The following is a 22,735-nucleotide window of genomic DNA, read 5'->3' as shown; positions in this document are numbered from 1 at the left end:
AAAAATCAGCTGCTGCTCTTGTTTGCTGCAAGTTGCATCATCTGTGACCATACAAAAAAGAAAAGCAAAAAAAAAGAAACGGCGGGAAATTGCCAGAGTATTTTACCAGCTGAGCAGAAATTACCGCGCAGTGGTCGTCGCCCTCGTTGTTTACTTTGCTTAATTTGCTTGCCCTCATCCTCATGGCTGCGGCGGCGGCGGCTGCTTCTGCTCCCCGCCTCCTCCTGCCGCCGGCCGCCTCCACCTTCCCACACCAGCACGAGCACGTCCGCCGCAACTGGCACCGGCCCCGCCGCCAGGTCATCTCTGCCCGCGCCGGCGCCTCCGTCGCCGCCCGGGGCCTTGATGCAGACGACTTCCGCCATCCGCTGGACAAGCAGGTGAATTCCCAATTAATTTGCTACTGCCTGCTTCCACTGCTGCAGTGCTTATGATATATCATGCCTACTGTAGTATATATGTAATGTAATACAAGGATTAAGTATGTCCTTCCTGAATGATGATGGATGATTGCTGAGTTTCTCCTTCCTTGGCCTGCAGAACACACTGCTGCTGAGAGCAGTTCCAGGGCTTAATGATATGGGCAAGGCTTTGCTAGGTCACCACCACTTACTCAATAATTCCCCTCTCTTCTTTTCAGCTTTAGTCCCATCCTTAGGTTACCCTTATCAATTACTATTATCATCCTTCACTGATCAATTCCCCTTTTTGTAACTCTTTTAACTTAGCTGAATTAATATTTGCTTCACAGTGTTATTTACTGCTCCATACTGTGCCTTTCTCTTGCTGTTAATCTTTTTTTTTCTTTTTACCTAAATGCTAATGCAGGACCAGTTTCTGAGCAAGTTATGGTACTTCAGAACATTGGATCGTCTGTGCTAGTCTCTGAAAACCAGGTGCGCTTTTCATGTTAATCATTTTTAAGCCATTTTCAATTTCTTAACTTATTATTGCAATAACAGATAACCTCATTGAAAGGGGAAAATAGTTCATCAAAGATAAAAAAAAAGGACAAACCAGTAGTACCGATAGAAAGCCATGAGGCTTAACTTTTCCATGTAAATCATAATATTACTTCCACTATGAATATGGAGTTATTCTAGCAAAAGAGAGGCAGAAGCACGCATAAGACATGCAGACAAATCCATGGATATATTATAAATTACTTTTGTTGGGAAAAAAAAACTTTTTGTAGAACATTGCACAAACAATGAGCATAAGTAACGCTGATATCCAACCATACACTGGTTCTACCATTTCATGTCTTTTATATATCTTATGATTTCTTTTCTTACTCCATTGCGGCATTTACACTTTTGTTTCTTTTCCTCAGCTTTCAGATCTTCATCAGATCTTGACCGAGGCAGCAAAACTATTGAACACAGACGCTCCTGACTTGTACATTCGGCAGAACCCTGTTCCTAATGCTTACACCTTAGCGATCAGTGGCAAAAAGCCATTCATAGTTGTTCATACAAGCCTTGTGGAGCTGCTCACTAGAAAAGAACTGCAGGTAGATACATGACTGTGATCATCAGTAGCTGTGTGTTTATTTATCAGTTAACCCGCTCTCTTCAGTCTTTGCATTGTAAACCATGAAGATATCATATCAGACTATGGTGTTAGTAGTAACTCATGGTGTGAAGATTTGTGTGTTTGGCTAGGCTGTGTTGGCTCATGAACTGGGACACCTCAAGTGTGACCATGGCGTGTGGCTTACATTTGCCAACATACTGACAATGGGAGCATACTCTGTCCCTGGTAAGCTGATCTCCATCTGAATAACTAACCTTAAATTGGGAGTACACTAGTATTAATCCATCAGATGCATGTATTGATCTTACCAGGATTTGGCATGGTTGCTGGGTTTCTGGAAGAGCAGCTCTACAGGTGGCTCCGGGCTGCAGAGCTGACTTGTGATCGAGCGGCTCTTCTTGTAGTGCAGGACCCCAAGGTAATCAAAATCTGAATTGGATTTGTAGCAGTGTACTAGTACTTACTACTCGGTGATGATTAATGTGACTGAACGGGCGTGTTGATTGATTGTCAAGAGGTTGTGATATCTGTGCTGATGAAACTGGCCGGAGGGTGCCCGTCGCTTGCGGACCAGCTGAACGTGGACGCCTTCCTGGAGCAAGCTCGCTCCTACGACAAAGCTGCGTCAAACCCCGTCGGCTGGTACATCCGGTCAGCCAAACAAACATCTTCTTACTCCAGCTGCTGCTTTAACTTGCTGCTACTGCTTGGTGAGATTAATTTGGTGTTTGTCATATGCATATGTGTGTGTGGTGCAGGAACGCTCAGACGAGAGAGCTGTCGCATCCTCTGCCGGTGATGCGAGCCCGCGAGATCGACGAGTGGTCCAGGAGCCGAGAGTACAAGACGGTGCAGCAGAAGGTCATTCAGCTCCAGCTCAATGATCACGATGCAAGCTAGCTAAGCTGCAGGCTGGACCGGCCTGATCAACTCACTTCACTGTACAAGTAGAAGTAGAAATGGAATCTAGCTGTATATGTTTGTACATGGATGGAACGGAACCGAACTGTTGGAGGTCAGATTGTATTCTAGTGAAGAATATGCACACCACAGATATACAAGAAAATGCAAAGATATATTGATTCTTTAATAAGAAAAATAAACTAACTGCTATACACATCTACGATATTATATACATCTGGTGTAATACTATTAAAAGTATATGCACTTTTTTTTAGATTTTTTTTAACATTCGTTAGTTGGTTTATACGAATTAGGTACGTAAAATTTGTGTGTGTAAGATATGTACATGGGTCAAGCCAAGTAGCCAATCCAGTCTAACTTGGACCAACATGAAACGATAATTTAAGCTGCTTAATGTTGTTTCTTTTTTTTGTGTGTGGCGATGTCCTCAGTTAATCTTGTTAGGCCATTTCCAATCTAATGACTAGGATGGTGTCCATAGCTTTAAATAAGCTGTCACCTAGGATGAAAAATGATGTGACAAGTGAATAAATGAGGAAAGATAAGAAAACTAAGTCTTGCATGAGACATGGTTTCTACACAACTTCCAAAATATCATGTGAGAGAAGTAGCACTAAATTTAAATATGGAAAAGTGGTGTTTTCATTGAAAGATTAGTGTCTGGTACTAGTTTCTTGATGATATGCAATTTATGTAAACTATGTCTAGTGTCTTGGGTTAGGATTGGCCTTAGTGCAATAGTGTACTTGGTGATGGAACACAGCTGATGATCTGCCGCAAGCTAATAATAATTAATTAATTAATTAATACAGCTGATAAGTACTCCCCTCCATCCAAAAAAAATTCTATTCCTAGCATCCCGAGGTGGAATTAGTGGAGATGGAGAATGACTAAAATATCCTGGGGCAATTGCATTGCTACCCTCACTTTCGAAGCCAATTGCTGTTTTACCCCCACTTTTTAAGGTTAGCAGTTTTACCCCCACTTTTTAAGGTTTGCAGTTTTACCCCCACTTTTTGAATCTGAATCAGCCGTGTATCCCCACTTCTAACATCCTGTTTTAACAGTGTTAGCAGTAGAAAAAAGGACATTTATACCCTTGGTGGTTATTGCATTTTTGCCCCTGTTTTTTTTTAGCTTTGTATGATTTTGCCCCTATTCTGTGATTTCAGCTTGTGTGATGAGCATTTCGACCAAATATGAGCATCTCTTGTGATGTTTTTGTACTTTAACAAAAAAAAATTCACAAATACTAGGCGATTACAAAATTTGACAAAAATCACAAACACGACGCAAGGTGAGGAACTGCAGCGGCGGCACGAGATAGTCGAGGCGGAGGCGCATCCACCCGGCGTAGGAGGCTGTCGACGGCGAGGAGCGACGCCACCTCCTCAAGGTGCCACCCCTGGAGGTAGGCGGCGACCTCGACGCCTCGCCTGCGGCCGCCTCCGCCTTGCCCGCGGCCGCCGCCGCCGCCTCCGCCTCCGCCTCCGCGCGCGCCAGCGGCCGCCGCCGCCTCCTCCATGGCCGCGTTCTCCGGCTGCGCTTCGCCACTCTCCACCACCCTACGCTCTGGCCTCGCCCCGTTCACGCTGCGCCACCGCCTCCGCCTCCGTCGACTCCGCGCCTCCGCCGCCACCCTCCGCGAGGTCTGCGCCGGCCGCGTCCCGGAGCACGTCCTCCAGAGGTGCTTCCCTCTCTTCCTCGTTCGAGATTTTTTTTTAATTATTTATGCTCATGGGTTTAATTTTCTTCCAGGGCTGAGGAGGTTGGCTATGTCGTCCCTACCGAGGTGCAGGAGCAATCCTTGCCTGTCCTCTTGTCTGGCCAAGACTGCATCCTCCACGCACAGGTGCTGTTCCTCCTCCTCCTCAAGCTTTGCTTACTCTCCTTAGATTGTTTCATGCTGTACAGTGATAGCAATCTGATCTTACTATTGCTGGTTGAATGTAGACGGGTTCTGGAAAGACACTTGCCTATCTATTGTCGGTGTTCTCGGCCATAGATTTTGGGAGATCCTCGGTGCAAGCGCTGGTTGTGGTCCCAACCAGGGAGCTCGGCATGCAGGTGATAAGCTGCTTGGCTGCTTGCTATGCAATTATCTTCCACCTGCCTTGTGCGTCCCTTCTAACTCACCTTGTTGCTGTTATTGTGCCAATGTAAGGTTACCAAAGTTGCTCGAATACTTGCAGCAAAGGCCTGCACCGTTATGGCTTTGCTTGATGGTGGAATGCTAAGGAGGCAAAAGAGTTGGGTAAAGGTATTTTCAGTCTATGCTCAATAGCTAATTCTTCAGTTCCTAGCCCAAAAAGAAAACTGTGATAGTGCTTCAGTTTAATACAGGAGCATTTTAGCCATGCCGTGGTTATGTCCATATCTCCCTTTGATATTAGTTTTCAGGCCTCTTGGTGTAAATGTTGCCAAATTGGTTATACTGATGTACGCACTTCACTTTCTTTTTGTTTCTACTTGACGCATAAAGAGCAGGCTATTTAAATTTCTCTTACCTGTTGTTTGCTTCCCCGCTGACTATATTGATCTATTTCCAGGCAGAGCCCCCGGCTATAATTGTTGCTACTGTTGCAAGCTTGTGCCAAATGATTGAGAAGCGTGCTTTCAGTCTTCAGTCTATGAGAGTATTAGTTATTGATGAGGTGATTCTTGAGTCCTAAATCAAACTTTTTTGCAGTATAAGCTCAGTCTGCTAATGCAATATCTGACTCTGTATATTTGCAAAGAGCCCAAGAGGCTATTTGAAGTTTGGAACTCATTTAGTTGATTTTTTTCAAGACAGAATACCTAATGTACTCATTGCTGTTTGATAGGTTGATTTTATTTTTGGGTCGTCAAAGCAAGTAAGCTCTCTTCGCAAAATATTAACATCTTATTCAGCAGCTTCCAGTCGTCAGACCATATTTGCTAGCGCATCGATTCCTCAGCACAATCGCTTTGTGCATGACTGTGTGCAACATAAGTGGACTAAGGTTGCACTTCTTTATCTATATGGCTTGAACGTACACTATTATTATTGAATGAAAAGATGGACCTTTTTGACCTCATGTTTGCATATTCTGTCTTATCTGTGTGCAGACTGATGTGGTTCATGTTCATGTCAACCCTGTACAACCCATGCCCTCTCACCTCCAGCACAAATATGCGGTGGGCATATAAATTTCTTTTTATGATAATCTTACATTCTAAATGCCTTCAATCATTTCCTACAACTGTGGAACTTAATACCTGTCTTGAACATAGTAAATAGGCGTGTTTCAGTTGGGGCCTAAAACCTAAACCCACAGGCACGGGCATTCCTTGCATAAGCTCATTAAACAGCATGCATGTGATTATGGCAAAAGTTTAGTCCTTTTACAAAGCATTGCACATCTTCTTTTAGTTTTCAGTGATCTCATGAGTCTCTTTTACTTTTCTGTTCCTGAAAAATCTTGCGAGTATGGGTGACTAACCCCCTTGCTCCTGAAAAATATCTTTTGACCTGATTTTTGTTCTTGCTGATTATGGTAATTTTTTAATTAATGTACAGATCTGCAGTAAGAAGGAAAGGTTGCATGTTTTACTATCCTTGCTTGAGAAGGATGCACCAAAGTCAGGGATTATATTTGTTGCTGAACAGGTATTGCTACTTGTGGATTCCATTTACTCCATGGCATGTTGATTATAGTGTTGCTCCAGGGTGATGGGATGTGCCAATTTAGGGGTTAGAAATTATTCTAGAGGGACCAACCGGCCAAGGGACCTCATGATGGACCATTTATGCTATCCTATATGCAAATACAAAATGTTACTTATCATAGATAGTCTTTATCTGCTGGTATGGAATAATTTTCATTTTTGGTACGATTGAAGATTTAATATCTGATTCTGTTTCAATGGGAATCACCAGCTAGTCCATTAGCTGATATTCTTTATTTTTATCGTTCCTATGACTAGCAACAAAACATTTAACAAGACTTTAAAAAAAAATCAAAATGTCCTTTATCATTGTATACCGAAAATGCCGGGGCGATGGAACCTATTAGCATTGTTTGTGTAGGGGTACCGTACACTCCAGCATATAAGGGTATTCTGTACTAGCTTGGTGCTAATGTGCTATGATTAATTACCAGCTCCAGACCATAATATATATACATTAATATTTCTTGAAAACAGTTCTATATTTCATTTACATTACTTCCAATTTTTAAAACCGTATATTCAGCATTCACAGACATTTGTAAGTACTAGCAATTTGGTTTGTTTACTAACTGGGCAGTATCATATGTTTTTCACCAAGGTCTGAGCAATTCTTTTAGAACGAATGAATATTTACTTAACCAGAATAGTAGTGTGGCAACCTCACGTTTGCAGTTTGTTTGTTAACTGTTCAACCTGTTCTGTTAGTCTGAGAAATCAAAGAAGGCTGGACACCCTCCTTCAACTACTGTTGTTGTTGAATTCCTGAGAACTACGTACATGGGAAGCCTAGAGGTCCTTCTACTGGAAGAAGATATGAATTTCAATGCCCGTGCTACATCATTCACCGTTCGTGTTCTCTTTCTATTCTTTCTGACGTTCCCACTATAAAGACATGTTTGATTTTGAAAAATCCATATCTTCACACAAGTATCGATGTTCCTCTGCAGGAGGTCAAGGGAAAAGGCTTTCTTCTAGTTTCCACTGACATAGCAAGCAGAGGGTTTGACCTCCCACAAACCAGCCACATATACAACTTTGACCTTCCCAAGACGGCTATTGACTATCTGCATCGTGCTGGAAGAACTGGGAGAGAACCATTCTCCAAGTTAGCTTGCAGCGTGACAACCCTCATAACAGAGGATGAGCACTTTGTATTACAGAGATTTCAGAATGAACTCAAGTTCCATTGTGAAGAGCTACCTGTAGAATCCATGTTCGCATTTAACTTGTGACGTCCCTCACTGGATGTAAATAGCCATTTCTCTTGATTTCATCCCCCGGTTGGAGGTTTTTCTTTTTTCTGTTTAATCTAGATGAAGAGGTTTGAACAAGTGTCCTGGTTATTTTCCCTCTGGAGAGTGGAGAAAGATGTTGAACGTATTTATATTAAAGCATAAAGTTGTTATGTATCCTTAATCCTTATTCACTGGATTGTAGCTTTTTTAATGGAAATTCCCATTAGTTGCAACAGGGTTATACCCCTGAACTCTTCAATATCCAACCAGCATTGACTCGAAAATAACAGTATCAGGCGATGAACAAGGTAATCTGAACATCCTGTTCAAAGATTTAGAATTCAAATGTTAGGTCTGCCTTCGGCGAGAGCATGATTAGGTACAGAGCACACTCATGTCACACATCACACTCTTCATTATCAACAGAGGAGAGAAATCGGTCCATCACTCAACAGAGAAGAGAGAAATCGATCCATGAGTGATGCGGATGGCAGACAGAAACTATGAACATGATACTCTAGTACTCCTACCATGGAAACTGTTCAGATTCATGATACGAGCCAGGAAAACAGATGCAAGATTATATTTCAGGTGCGCCAGGTCTGCAGCATCAAGAGAAGCAGGATGGGCTCTTCCGCAAATTACTCTTCTTTAGTCTCCAGCAATTTGGAATCGCAGGCCACGATCTTCACCTTGTTTATTGTCTCTGTAATCTCTTCGTTCTTGAAAATTGCATCTGTTAGGATGAAAGTCCACACATTGTCGCAGAACCTGTAGGTGTGCAGATGGCCCTGTGCAGAGAAAAGGGAAAGCCATCACTGGAAATGCAGGCGGTCTGAACTATACATGTGAATACTTTCAAAAGGACTCATGGCAGGAAAGCACAGTCAATGTGCTAAACATAAGAAATCTAATTAAGATATATGTAACACATCGACGGTCTTGAGTGAAGCTATATATTGGCATATACTCATCACTTCGAATGTGTAACCTCAATGCACAATAAATCATACAGAACTTGAATTATTTCCCATAAAGTACAACACAATTGCAAAAGATAATCATGTTACTTCAAAAGCTTTGCAGAAGTAGCCATCTTCGACATACATGACACACAATAAAAGAACAAAATTAATCAATATTATATTCCAGTTATTTGTAGGTTTGTCCAAACAGGAACCATGATTGAAAATGTTGTGCACCGCTACTTGACCTTGATATTTAGAAATTAACATCAGAACATAATCAATCAATATTCCAGTTATTTTCATGGAAATTTGGATTGTCCCAAAAGTGCTTAACTTATTGGTCACAGTCATTCTCACAGAAAGTCTATCGAATTGGTGAGTAGCCTATGAAGCAAGCAGGAATTGCCTTCCCACAAAAGAATACACGGTAGATCTAAAAGAAGACTCCTATGCCACAAACTTAATGACATGCCAACATGACATAGTAATAATGTTATCTATAGACTGCACTCTCAGTACTCATTTGCATTGCATAACTTGGATGTGTGCAAACACCATAGAATGAATTGATGATTAACAAGATAAGTCAACAGTTAGAAAGTTTACTAATTCATAACTAAATAACAACAATACGGCATTCTCATCGATTCCTTTTTTTAAAAAAAAATCTACAGCTATTAATGAAACCTACAGTACAAAAAGAGAATCAATAGAAAGAGCATACCTTGACAGTAACCTTGCTCTTCACCTGATGCTCCAAAGCGCTAGTCATGGACTGAAACAACAAGAACATCCATATATGAAAAACAAGTAATCCACATCCGGCAGCAGTAATGAAGGAGAGGTAGGGGGTTAAGAAACCTTGTCAAACTGCACGAGGACTTGGATGGCGAGCTCGGGGCTGAGCGCCCCACTGGAGACCATGTCGTCCAGCGTGTCGGTGAGGCACATACCGATGGTGGACCTCCGGTACAGCTCGAAGGTGGCCATCGATGATCGAATATCGATCCCCTCCCTCCTGCAGATAGGCAGCCCAGATACATAAAAAGTTTAAGATCGGCATGCAAAGGCTGCGGAAACGAACTAATCAAAATCCTCCGGGTCTGTTTGCCGGCCAGCCGCCGCAAATCAAAATCTAGAAAATTCATCGATGTGATCGTTCGTGCATATACACAAGTATCGCATCCCTCCCTCCCTCTATTTGGTTTGGTTGGGTGCGGTGCGGCCAATCGAATCGAGGGCACAAAATTTCCCTAAAAATTAGATCCCGATCCCAACAAAAAATCGCATGATCGAATCGAACCAAGCACCAGCCGCATACCTGATCTGAGACTGAGAGCGAGAGCGGAGAGGAGGATTGAGGGGAGGAGCAAAGCGCAGCCGCAGAGAGGAATTCGAAATCTGGGGCTTATATACCGATGGAGGCCAGGGGAAGGGAGGAGGGGATTTGGGGATTATATAGGCAGGGGAGGCAGCAGCAAGGATCGACTATGTCGGTGCCAAATGCCGATTTTGCCCCTCCCTCTCCCGTTGACCTGGTCAATGCATACTGCTTTATTTCCTTTTCTTTTTTTTTTCATTTCATTTCATTATTATTCCTTTTCCTTTTTTCCTTTGATTATTATTATTATTATTATTATTATTATTATTATTATTATTATTATTATTATTATTATTATTATTATTATTATTCCACGTCATCATTTACCTTTTCATCATATATTATTGTTCTCGCTTGGTTTAGTTACATATAGTCGCTTGGTTTAGTTATACATAGAGAACGTATTTGGCTCTCTTTTGTGTTAATAGAGCGTTTCAGCTTTCAACCTCCAGAAATATATGCCACGTTGTATTGGTTTTTCTTACTAAGCCAGGATGGGTGAAGGTGATGAAGAGCACGATGAATTAAAGCTCACTAGTAATTGACCCGTGCTAACGCTACGGTAATATTTAGTAATGCAAATTAAACTATTAAAGTTTATCATTCTTAAAAAAAAGAATGACAGAGCCAATTACTATATTGTTAATTACATAGCGATGTGAGTAAAATAACATCGTGACTTTTCTATCTTTTGATTTGAAACAATGCAAGCCTATTGTACAACTTCACAATCAGGCATAGACATAGAAGTCTATAGCATCTAATATTTGATATATATCTGGTTTACAATAGAACTTCAGTCTCAAAACATTTCCCTTTTTCATTTGATCACCTGGCCTAAGAGAATTGAGAGTCCAAGAGACCTTGCATCTTCTTTCCCTCAGTAGAACATACATACAGAGCAAAGACATAAGTTGAGTCTGCAGGTGGCTTTGTTGCTCACCCAGTCACCAAGGTCTTCCCACCGATCAGAAAGTACTATAAACTTATTGGATCTGGGAAACAAATTTACATGTGCATTTCAGCCAATTAAATGATCCAAGTACTTAAGTAGACCAAAAATGCAACATGCTTCAGCTTGGTGTCATCTACCTCAAAAGCTAATGGCGGTGAAAGTTTACAAAATAAATTTCCAGTTCACATATAGTACCAAATGATCTGGAACGATTCACTTTGGCAGCACGGGCCACGCCTCAATTGATCAATCGATATTAGCCGCTGCATGTTCGGAATTTCAGATTTTCAGACTTTCAAACCAAAGTTAAGACTTTCATAATTAACTTTTATCAATGAATATTCCAAAGTTTAGACTTTCAGAATCTTAACCATGGTAACTTATAACTTAAACTGTCTTATCATGTGCTTCCATGTATGCCTATTTACATTCTGAAATTTTAACATAGCTATATACATATTCTGAAATATACCATGTGTTGAATGCCTGAATCTGAAACAACAACATTAGTTTTCTGCAAGTATTCATTAAAAAAATATGCAGCAATCTTGTATAATGTACCAAACTACCCAAGCAAGACAAGCAAGATGATGTTGATTTTAGGTTCTGAATTAAGGTAATGTAATAAGAAAAAGAATATATTTCTAAAATTTAATGATTTTCCTCATCAATTTGACTATATCACAAATATACTCCATACATTAATTTTCAAAGCATAGGCATAAAGCTTCAAAATGCAAGCCATAGATAAACACTTAAAGTGCCCAAAGCACAAATTTATTCCATCACATGTCAAAATAGAGATCATTATATTTTCTCTAAATAGAAAATATGGGGTAAATAAATGAATAAAGTTCAGAAGTGAAACAACCCTTGCCAAAGCCCGCCAAACAACTATGCATTCCAACATTGTGTACATTATTGAGCTCAGAACTAACATATGAATTTCAGTCGATATAACACATGAATCTGTCATGTACTGCAAACTGAAATGCTAATTTTGTAACTCCAATCCAATATGAAGAATCGATGTTTGTTGGTGACAAGAACGAAGTGGTATTTAGGCGCAAATATAAACAACTTAACCGGGAGATAAGCAACAACCCAAGCGTAGAACCTATCAGGAATATCCTTAACCTTTAGCTACATCTACCTTCCAGCACATCTGAAAAAGTTGCTCCCATGTTGTACGCTGGTGGATAGCAGAGGGCTTCGTGCAAGGGAGAGGTGGAAACAAAATGCAGGAATTGAGAAACACTGTATGAAGACAGTGACCTGATGTTGGCAAGCCAGCACACTTGATGACTGATAGCTTACTTTATGGAGTAAAATGGACAATTTCCTTAAAAAGAAGAACTGATGAAGAACCACTACTTTTACTGCATCAGTTGTTAACCAATAGTATTAAATTTAAAAGTAGCAAATTATCATGAGTTGCTCATATAATGCTGAATGTTACCTGACCAATATCGGCACAGTAGAAGTAGGAAGGCCTCGCGGAATCAAAGCTGCATCTCCACGGGTTTCTAAGACCCAATGCCCAAACTTCTAGTTCTAAGTCACTGTCATCAGTGTATGGGTTGTCTTTTGGAATGGAGTAGTTACCCCACAAGTTGGTTAGCAATTTCACTCTGTCCTGTAAAGGGAAAAAAGGGAACAAATTATCAAATAGAGTACATGTTGATGCTCCATATATTGCTAATTGTTTGTCTTATGTGAGAGGAGATTTATCACAAATAAATATGTGAAGTCATTTGCAAAAATTTCAGTTCGTATGTTTGAAGTTCATCAGAAACATATTTATCTACCCACCCCGGTATCTACTTACACAAATATAAGTAGTGAATCCAGATAACTGGGTTGTTGCTATATGGGAAAAAATTGCAGCAGTAGCAGTACCTATCTCATGACGGTGGAAAAAAGACACTCAAATCAATTTGATTACCTGTATCACCATCCTGTTTTGCAACTCGTAGCAAAATGGAGTACAGTAATAAAATCCTATTACCAGTTGCAATAGTACAATGGAACTTAGTTGATTCCCATAATTTGTAGTATACACATGATGACATAAAGGGATGGATGGGGTCTAGTTGTACAAGAAGGGCTCTGCAACACTATTTTATCTCCATTACCAAATTCTCTGTAACACTATTCTACGTGCATTACCAAAATCAGAACTCAAAAAAAGCAGGAATTCATTCAGTTCGTAACCTGGTCAAATTCTTGTGAGCAAAAATTTACCTTGGGCACAGAGGAGATCGGCAAAGGTGGCCGTCGGTGACGATGCGGACGGGAGAGATCGACGCTAGCGGAGCAGATCGGTGAGCGGCCGTCGGTGGCAATGCGGACGGGAGAGATCGGCTTGGGCGGAGGCGCGGAGGAGATCGACGACGTTGGTGACGCCGGCCGACGGAGGAGGGATGGCCGTTGTTGGCGTGGCGGCGTCGCGATGGCGGATGGCGCTGGATAGGGCGATGGCGGCGGCGTGAGAGTGCGGCGTCGGCGGCGTGCGAGAGAGAGGAGGATGCGTGTGAGGAGCGTGATTGGGAGGATGCGCGTGAGGAAAGGGGAGAGGAGGACGCGCGTGCGGAGGGGAGGGTCCGCGACGATTTTGAGGCGTTGGATCAAATGATTCTGGACCGTCAGATTTGATGAACGGGGTTTGTAGGAGTGTAGTTGGTGAATTATAGGGTAGATGCAACCACACAATTAGTGATAATAATAATAATCATAAACCATCCCAGATCGCAAAACGGTATGAAGCAAATTCAGCTAACCAAACTCTCAGCATATAACTCGCTCATGTCTTCATATTTGGAAAGTATATCCCACTGCAATTCCCAGTCAATATTCGTCGTCAAAATATGCAGGTTCAGAGAAACTAGCTAGCGGTAGCGGCAGACTAAACAAACAAGCACCCTCAGATACCAGCAAACAAAGGAAGAACTGGACTGATTTATAGAGTACAGAGACACCTCTGATACGTCATTATATTACGTTTCAAGTTTAAACAGTTCACGGCAATATTATAGCCTTCAAGCGCTCGCTACAAGCGAATGACAAACACTAAAGCATCGAAGAAAACCCATCCTACATGTGGATATACTACTCTCTTGGATATCTGGACAGGAGTGCTCAGATCAAACTGTGTAGCGGTTCTTGAGACCTTTGTCCATCTTTTTTGCATCGTCCTACAACCAAAAAGGGCACGAATAAGAAACAGTTATTCATCCAGGCATATAATGTAACAAAGCTAAGGACTACTCACATGAACAATGAACCCAATCGAGTCCTTGTAATCCAGAAATTCTTTCCACTGCTTCCCAATGCTTATCTGATGAAGAAAGAGAAACAATTATGTTCAGCTTATCTGACCTACCTAGGCGAATCAAATATAATAATGATGTGATGAGGAACCAAAAAACTTGCCACAAGATGCATATATTGCAGCAGTCATACAAAACGCTAAAATGGCAAGAAAATACTACAAGAGATAACGCGGACAATATAGCACGAAAGGAACACCAAGATAGAACAGAACTTAACGTTTCAATATAAACCTTGGTTAAAATAGCTGCACAATGTATATAGCATGATCTTGGCCAAAATAATGAAAATCCCCCTATGACAAACTTCACCTGGAAGTTTAAGCAAGTGCACCCAAATGTTGCAATCTTTTCAGGAATATATCTCTTCAGCTATGCATTGTGTATATGCAGATTGAGAGCATTCCACATGTACAGAGCAACATTTGGACAGGCTCAAGACATAAATAGCTCCAGATAACCAGATCATGCCATTATTAATACATAGTGGTATTTGACAGCAATGACATGTAAAAGTTTGAATTTAATGATGTTGAAAACTATGTGGTTATTATCTGCAGGTAACAAATAAATTAGCAGCACATATCTTAGAAATAGTACCTGAGCAGCTTCATTGGCAGCATTTTTAGTCCAGATAGCTATTCTTTCCTGCTTGCCACGCACACTAACAACTGCTCCACAAATTTCATCCCCATAATCGAATTGTTCGCCAATCATTGCCAATAACTAAGCACAGGATAAGGTAAAGAATTAGGGAGATATTTGTATAAAGGATAACTGTGCAAATAAGTGATTCAAATAATGCTTACAGTATGCAACCACATTGTGTCGGACTTTCCTCTGCCACAGCTGAAGGTCCATTTACCTCCATTAGCACAGATAGGATCTTCCCATTTTGGCTCGATTTTATTCTTAAAGCAATGGAAGTCAGCTCCCACAACCAACTTGCTTGGGTGATGGATATTGTTATAAAGGCTGAAATACCACATTCAACCTTATTAGACTAAAGGAATACATGAAAAGATAGAAGGAAAAAAAATACTGAAGCAAATTGCCAAAAAATAATAATATTTAAGCGAGCTGTTAGCAGAAAGAAAGAAGCCCTGAAGCACATGCATTGATATAATTTGCGACAAATGACACATGTTATAAACTGTCGAGAGAACTCAGGACGACACATGTGTCAACATACGTGGACTATCTCAGATCTCTGAACATGTATCAACTCAGGATGCTCAAATTACTCATAAAAAAATAGAGCCACAGAGAATTAACATTCTTTTTATAAATGTCAGATACATAAAATTCAAAATCACCAAACAGAACAAAACACCATCAGCCAATCACCTTCCAAGTTCTAATACTACATGGAAAGTAAAAGATGACAAATATTCGGCCAGAAAAAAAAAAAGAAGGATCATACGCATTTTAGAAGGATCTGATTCATGTCCTTTCATGATGACAATGGAAAAAGATATGTTTATATTAAATATAATATCTGACTTAGACAAAATAACCTAGAACTGAAAATAGAAGAACGCCAATAAATAACTGGCTTATGATGCAGCCAGAAAGATGTCAAAAGGCACAACAGCACAATGATACAGCAAGATCAACAAATATTTCTGACATGAAACATGAAGGGTGCCAAAAGCATAATTATGACAGCAGGACTGTAAACAAATGCTTAAGTGTGAACAAGCAGAACACTTGGACACAATTTGCAACACATATGCATGAAGAGAAACCAAAGAACACCCAACTCTGCACCTCAAATGTAATGCACTACAATGTAGGATAACACATAATATTGATTTCCCCAACCATGCCAAGAAATCACAATCGGCGTACCGACATTTCAACAAACAAACTCTGCACACCGATTTAACCACAGTTAGGCTTATTAAAATAAAGGCATAACAAATCATGTGGCCTGCACTAAGAATTCAATTCTACAGTTGACCATGGAATAAGTATTTGAGTTTGGTACTTCTCACTTGAGACGTTTTCTTCCAGGGTATCAATCACTCAAGACAAATTTTCCTCAAGACATGTTGTTCATCTAAGAACATTATGATGATAGCATATACAGATTATCACCCTATACTAAGTAAAGTTTCCATCAAAATAGATAAACAAAGAAAAGCATCCATCCACAGCATGAAACATAAACTGATCGATGAAGATGTGAAATATTATTCTGCTTAAAGAAAAACACTATAATTCACGAAAAGAGTGTACTCCTCCTCAAAACAATTCTGCCTAATCTGCAACCAAGTCAAAAAAAAAAAAAACTAGATCCACATTAGATCTCAGTCCTACACATGAAGCCTATGACATGGACAAAGTAAAGTGGGCATGAGTGGCAAGCCTAACGCATGTAATCGAATCGGGTTAAACAGCTAGATGGGGAATCTACAATACTGATTCATGAAGGCAAGGGATGGAGAGGTTGTGGAGGGGAAAAGAAGAGGAGGGGGGGTGGGAAACCTCCAGAAGTCCTCGACGGTGGAGAAGGTGTGGATGGGGCGGATGGAGCTTCCCCAGGTTGCCTGCTTGGACTTTCCCTGCGGGTTGTCGAACCAGAAGGTCCAGGCGTGCTCGAGCGGGTGCGGCGCGGCGGGGTTGGCCTGCGGCGGCGCGTGGCCGGAGTCGTCGTCGGCGATCTCCCCCTCCTCCCTCTCGTCAGCGTCGTCGGCCCTGCCGCGGCCGGACGACGGCGGCCTTCCGGCGGACGGCGGCCTCGTCTCGTGCTCCTCCGCCATGGATGCGGGCGGCGGTGAGGGTTTCTGTGTTGCGCCTTAATTAGCTAGGTCGAGGTCGGTGCTCTTCCCCTCTCGCTTCTCCGTCTCTATATCTCCCTCTCCACTCGTGTAGTATAGAAGAAGAACTTGTATTGTACCGGATGCGTTGGGCTTATCAGGCCCATGGGCCCAAATAAGGACTATTTAGGAATTTTTTTTATTTATAATTTTTTTTATTAAAAGTTTTACAAAAATAATTTTCCATTTTGAAAATTAACGGAAATAGTCGCCTACCGCCCTCTGGGAGGGCGATTTTTAAAAATCGCCCTCCCAGAGGGCGGCGAAAATGACGTGGCAGACGGCCGTTCGCTCTCGGGCGACGGCCGTCAACGAAATTTGCAGGCGGCCCCCTTGCCGCCCTCCGCGAGGGCGATTTTATACTGTGCGGGGGGCCGCCTGCAAATGGGCGGCGAGGGGGGGCATGGAATTTTGCAGGCGGCCCCCTTGCTGCCCTCCGCTAGGGCGATTTTGCACTGTGCGGGGGGCCGCCTGCAAATGGGCGGCGAGGGGGCATGGAATTTTGCAGGCGGCCCCCTTGCCGCCCTGGGGGAGGGCGATTTTGTACTGTGCTCTATATTTTTTTTGTATATAAATATCAATAGTTATCAAATCTTTTTATATTGAAAACTATACAAGATTAAAATCTCCAAGACTGGTAAAATACAATTTTATTATTTTTTAGGGCATATTTGGAATGTTACCGTACAAATATTTTGTTAATGCCAAAATATAAGCAAGTTTTGGCACTACCAAATATTTGGTAAGGTAAAATTGCATTTGATCATATTTGGTTTGCTGCCAAAATGTAAAATTGTAGTGAAGAATGTTGTACATAATCTCAATTCTAGATTACGTATTACCAATTAATAGGCTTCCATTTTCGTGTGTGGTGTGGTAGTTGGAAAGAAGATATGAAGAGGTTGCCTTCAGATTGTCAATTATATAGCGTCGTTTTCAGTGCAATATATGTGAACTCAATGAGATACATTATTCATTAGATGTGACAAGACGATCACGCGTGGGCGTGATTCACTTTATGTCAACAGGCAGCGCCGAAAGTTGATAGTGATAACTCGAGCTGCCGCTTTTCATGTGTGCTGTTGTGGACTGTGCGCGCTACTGGATATGGCACTACCGTGAAGCGCCGAAAGTGTGTTGTTGTGAGCATAAGTTGTTCAAGCACCATATGAATGAAAAGAACTACGTAGACGAGACAAACACAAGTAGTACTGCAGTAGTAATAGCAAAAGTAGTACTGCTTTACAAGTTTGTAAGCCAAAAGAAACGGTCACATAAGGACTGAAGAGGTAGAACACTACTGACGAGGCCTCTTACCCCTGTCCCTCCTACCCTGCGCCCTAATGTGCCCCTGGGAGTACGTGAGTCGGTCCGGGGGTACGGCACGGCCAACCCGTCCTGCCTGTACAGGTGTGACCTCTGGCTGCTCCTGAGTGTGCGCCTCTGGAGCTCCTCCAAGCTGAGAGGAGACTAGTACGTCCTGGTGGTCTGCACCGTGCAAGTCGTCGTCGTAGAACTGGCTAGTAGGACCAGTCCTACCGGCGTGAGACGAAGAGGCCCCAGTACCGAAGATCCCGGCTGCAAATCCTGCTGGACAAGGACCATCAGTTTCGTACAGGTATTTAACAGTATTAATAAAAAGTAAAGTACCGTGTGGGTGAGGGATCGACGCTCCGTGGGACGAAGAGCTGGCGAACGCGCCCGAAGAGGTGGCGAACGCCCCTGCGGAGCTCGCGGAAGCGCCGGTCGTGCCTACGAACGCGCTCGAATGCAGACGAGGTCCTGCGATGAGGAAACGTGCAGTTAAAACATGGTGACACATTCGTGCAAAAGCTGAAACAAAAATGAACTAATATCTGGGCTGAACTGTACCGTGCGAAACCGGTGCTGTAGGTCGCACTGCTCCGAAGCTAGGGGCGCTCGAAGACAAACGAGGTCCTGCTCCGACGGTAGGCGCGCGAGGCCGTGGGTGTACCGGACCAGCTGGAGGTACGACGTCCACGGCGCTGCGACAGGAGAAGACGCGCATGACCGCACGCATCTTCTCCTGCATCCGGTCGAAGGTCGCCCTCTGCTCAACGTCAGTCAAGTGCAAACCTCTGTTCAACCTCACCTGGACTGCGGTGATATCGGCACTGATATCCCGTGCCGCATCAGCCTATGCAAGATGGAAATAAAAAATTCAGTAGTTGTCCTATATTATGCAAGATAAATGACATAATTGTTGGAAGTAATACAAATTGGACGTACCGCCACGAAGTAGTCTCGGTCACGGTGCGTGGGATACGCGTCCGTGACAGCGGCAACGTGCGGCTCTGGGGCGTCTGGAGTGAAGGTCACACGCGAACGAGTGCGAGGAAGGTACCAGCGAAGGTAGTCACGGTAGTTCTCCTCCGTGTGTGGGAAGAGCTCGTTGATCACCTCCTCTGTAGCTAACACCCAGTCGTCAACGTACTGCTGTACACGTGGAGCCCAAAGTGCGCCTGCTAGCTGTCCCCGTCGAGTCAACCTGTGAAGAGAGGTAAATTGTATGGCTCGATGATGTAATTACCATAAAAATTTAGAAATGAACAATCCGAACTCACGAGTGGTCGGCAGGGGGGACGGTCGGCTGCACGTTGCCCGGAAACACCTGCCTAAGTCCGAACTGTCTCATCACACGCTGCGGGCAGTGAGGCTCAACGAAAATGTCGAACACCATCGGCAGGATGGTGAGCCAGTAAGCCTGGTCGCGTGTGCACAAGGACGAAAGTCCTAGCGGTGCTCTCGCAGCGACGGCCTCTTCTGTGTACGGCTCCCAGATGACGTCGCTCGGCTGGAGACGGTCAAACTCGAACACGAAGTCCGGGTAACCACGTCTCACCTGGACGTGAGCGTAACGACGCTGCAATAAACATGATAGGAATTAGACATGTTATGTGAAGGAAAAAAAAGAAGAGGACTGATAAACTTATAACGCAGCGAAGTTGCACTAACCCCACGTCGACACCAGTAAGTCCCCATCGTGGGACCGTCCTCTGGCCACTGCGCGCTGCGACCAACCCCGTAGGGTGCGCTGTCCACCACTGGTCGCCCTATGGCAAACCTCTCGGCTGCCCAAAGCTGAAGCAACATAGGGCAGCCAGCGATGATCGCTCCCGCGTCAGTCTTCGTGCACGCCTCACAGAGGGCACGGTACGTGGCTGCTAGCACGGCAGAACCCCAGCTCCACTGCGGCACGTCCTGTGGCTGAGCATCCGCGATGGACCGTGCGTAGTGGACCAGCCGGAAGTCCACAGCGTGCCCGTGGGTGCTAGTGAACATCACCTACCCGAACAACCACAACAGGTACGCCTCAAGGGAGCGTCGGACCGAGTAATCATCAGCGTCAGGGTGCAGAAGGTCCGCCTACAGTTAAGAATGAAATGTTAGTACAAAACACTCATCCGGTCGCAAATAAGCATGTATGATAATAACAACTTATTTACTTACAGTGAACTGGAGCAACCAAGCCTTGCTAAGCCCGACTGTAGAGTACGGAGGAAGGGTGGTGGTCGGTCCTAGGTGTGGAAGGCGCATCACCTGCTCGAAGCGCGCAGTGATATCCTCCTTCCACCCAAAAACACCGTCGACGGGACCAACTGGTGCTCCCGCCAGCGGTAGCCCGAGCAGGTACGACACGTCCTGCAGTGTCGGAGCCATCTCCCCACAGGGAAGGTGGAACGTGTGCGTCTCAGGTCTCCAGCGGTCTACAAGAGCGGCAAGGAGTGACCGGTCTGCATCCCACCGCTTCGCTGGGTCACGGTCGTCCGCCGCCGCCTCAACAAGCCTACAAAGTGGTAGAAGGCCTGCCGCACGCAACCTGTATAGAGCAAACTTCAAACATAAGTGCAAAACAAAGCAAAGTTGAGTTCAAATGTGAACATACGCGTACCAAGGAACGTGACGGGGGTCGACACGCAACCACTCGCGCGACGTGCGTGGACGGAAGGTGCCGAGCTGTGCACCCTCGACTGCTGACAGGAACGAGCGGTGGTTCCTGTCAATCCCACGGTTCAACAGCGCCGGTGTGTCGTACGCCATACCTGCATCAAATAGGTTGATCAGAAACATATAAATAATTAGTTCAACATAAGTAATAAATGTTCATAAGCGAATTACTAACACATATTAAACAAGAGTACAAACAAACAAAAGTGTTTAGTCCGAACACTCATCACGATAACATTATGATACAACACCGAATAGTTCGCAATACTACTAGTACAACAATAGTCGGAGGTACTCATTACAACAAGATTGAATTGAAATTACACGATAGAAGTATTTAGTCCGAACACTCATTACATCATTTTATTTCCTAAATCGAAAGCATTGTTACACCATGGAATCGCCTGCTGCGCGACGACGCCTTGGCCTTGCGCGCCTGCTTGTTGTTCCTTCACCAGGTGGTCGCCTACCATCACTTGCCTGTCCAGATGGACTAGCATCTGCGCCGCTTGGAACTTCTGCATTCTTCGGGCATTTCTTGTAAGTATGGCCGCGCAGATCACACTTGCTGCAGCGTAAAGTCCTCCCACCTGCTTCTGACTCATCCATATCATTTCTGATGCGTCTAGTTTGGCGTCGACCCTTTTTCACCCTTAACTTAGATGGATCTGGAATATAAAAAACTTGGGCACTCAGCGTTGTGTAAGATCCTGAGATCCCGAACCCATATATCTCCTCACTCCATGTATGAAAGATTGCTTCTTTCCTGAAATAATTTGAGACGTACACATTGGGAGATATGCCACAATCACCGGCAGCAGCAAGAACGTGTGAGCAAGGAAGGTGATGAAGCTTCGGCTTCATACAACTACAGGTACATCCACCATCCGCCTTCAAGATACATTCCTGCACGGCTTGCTTGCGATAGATACCACGCCTGCTCCTATCAACACACATTATTTCATACCGATGCACTTGTGTGCCTTGAGCAACAACTCTATGTCTCCGTGCCTTTTTGATTTTATCTTCCATGTACTTTGTCACTACGTTGCCAAACACTATGTTGTTATCGGCCATGGACGGACCAATTTTCTTGTATCGATCCCTAAAGTAGGCTTGCGTGCCGTGAAGGATGAATTCAACAATAGCAACCAATGGAAGTACCCGAACTCCTCGCATTACCCAGTTGTACACCTCTGCCAAATTGGTTGTCATTATGCCATACCGAGATCCATCGGTGTCGAACAATAGAGCCCACTTCTCCTTAGGCTCATTCTCAATCCACTGAGAGAAATTTCTGATGGCCGACCCTGACCTCCTTCTCATTGTTGGTGGGTCATCATGTAATGCACCAAGAGGTATGGGAGGCTCGTCACCTTCAACTTGTGGTCTGCGAGATTGCTCATCTGTTTGCTTCGTTGTCAACTCATCCAACTTGTCCCACAACTCATTAAATTTCTTCTCTTGGTTCTGTGCACAGAGCCTCTTAAAGAGATCCATAAGATGCTTGTTCTTGAATTGCTTGTAGAAATTTGCACCCATGTGACGCATGCACCACCGACTCCGAACATCAGGCCACTTAGCTGGAAGTCCCTTCTCATCCCAACCGTTCTGCAAGTAGTCAATAGCCCGCAACATACCCGCATGACGATCATGTATAAGGCAAACGTTGGGCCTCATACGCACCACTGCAATGTGCACTCTCTCTAGGAACCAGTACCAGCTTTCAGTGTTCTCGCTCTCTACAAATGCGAAAGCCATAGGTAGAACCTGGTTGTTCCCATCACACCCAATTGCTGTCAATATCTGACCTCGGTATTTACCTGTCATAAAAGTTCCATCTATGCATAGAACAGGTCGACAATGCACAAAAGCATTGATGCAAGCACCCAATGAGAAAAAGGCTCTTTGCAGCACACTCTT

The 22,735-nt window shown here is 43.5% G+C and overlaps 5 protein-coding genes across 5 annotated transcripts; 2 read left to right on the top strand and 3 right to left on the bottom strand.

Annotated features, from left to right (window-relative positions):
* Positions 1-129: 129 nt before the first annotated feature.
* On the top strand, positions 130-2,653 carry LOC4323840 (plastoglobule-localized metallopeptidase 48, chloroplastic). Its single transcript, XM_015785242.3, has 8 exons — positions 130-380; positions 541-598; positions 829-896; positions 1,334-1,513; positions 1,665-1,761; positions 1,848-1,954; positions 2,054-2,187; positions 2,295-2,653. The coding sequence occupies exons 1-8, from the start codon at positions 183-185 to the stop codon at positions 2,434-2,436; spliced, it is 984 nt and encodes a 327-aa protein (XP_015640728.1). The 5' UTR covers positions 130-182; the 3' UTR covers positions 2,437-2,653.
* A 1,119-nt stretch (positions 2,654-3,772) lies between these two features.
* Positions 3,773-7,652, top strand: LOC4323839 (DEAD-box ATP-dependent RNA helicase 58, chloroplastic-like). The gene is made up of 10 exons (NM_001372194.1): positions 3,773-4,147; positions 4,219-4,312; positions 4,414-4,527; positions 4,625-4,720; positions 5,010-5,114; positions 5,286-5,444; positions 5,551-5,619; positions 6,002-6,091; positions 6,859-6,999; positions 7,101-7,652. Exons 1-10 carry the CDS (start codon positions 3,984-3,986, stop codon positions 7,383-7,385), a joined length of 1,317 nt encoding a protein of 438 aa, NP_001359123.1. The 5' UTR covers positions 3,773-3,983; the 3' UTR covers positions 7,386-7,652.
* A 36-nt stretch (positions 7,653-7,688) lies between these two features.
* Positions 7,689-9,783, bottom strand: LOC4323838 (transcription initiation factor IIA subunit 2). Its single transcript, XM_015785326.3, has 4 exons — positions 9,678-9,783; positions 9,218-9,374; positions 9,081-9,131; positions 7,689-8,179 (listed from the first exon to the last, which is right to left on the bottom strand). Exons 2-4 carry the CDS (start codon positions 9,344-9,346, stop codon positions 8,030-8,032), a joined length of 330 nt encoding a protein of 109 aa, XP_015640812.1. The 5' UTR covers positions 9,347-9,374; positions 9,678-9,783; the 3' UTR covers positions 7,689-8,029.
* Positions 9,784-13,650: 3,867 nt separating this feature from the next.
* LOC4323837 (eukaryotic translation initiation factor 4E-1-like) lies at positions 13,651-16,885 on the bottom strand. The gene is made up of 5 exons (NM_001372193.1): positions 16,512-16,885; positions 14,831-14,996; positions 14,622-14,747; positions 13,964-14,029; positions 13,651-13,886 (listed from the first exon to the last, which is right to left on the bottom strand). The coding sequence occupies exons 1-5, from the start codon at positions 16,784-16,786 to the stop codon at positions 13,836-13,838; spliced, it is 684 nt and encodes a 227-aa protein (NP_001359122.1). The 5' UTR covers positions 16,787-16,885; the 3' UTR covers positions 13,651-13,835.
* A 1,710-nt stretch (positions 16,886-18,595) lies between these two features.
* Positions 18,596-20,146, bottom strand: LOC136355534 (serine/threonine-protein phosphatase 7 long form homolog). The gene is made up of 5 exons (XM_066308226.1): positions 19,820-20,146; positions 19,429-19,727; positions 19,094-19,352; positions 18,747-19,001; positions 18,596-18,625 (listed from the first exon to the last, which is right to left on the bottom strand). Exons 1-5 carry the CDS (start codon positions 20,144-20,146, stop codon positions 18,596-18,598), a joined length of 1,170 nt encoding a protein of 389 aa, XP_066164323.1.
* Between the last annotated feature and the right edge of the window lie 2,589 nt (positions 20,147-22,735).

The sequence above is a fragment of the Oryza sativa genome, chromosome 1, assembly GCF_034140825.1.
Source record: "Oryza sativa Japonica Group chromosome 1, ASM3414082v1".
Classification (NCBI taxonomy): domain Eukaryota; kingdom Viridiplantae; phylum Streptophyta; class Magnoliopsida; order Poales; family Poaceae; genus Oryza; species Oryza sativa.
This window is presented reverse-complemented; position numbering and strand designations above follow the sequence as displayed.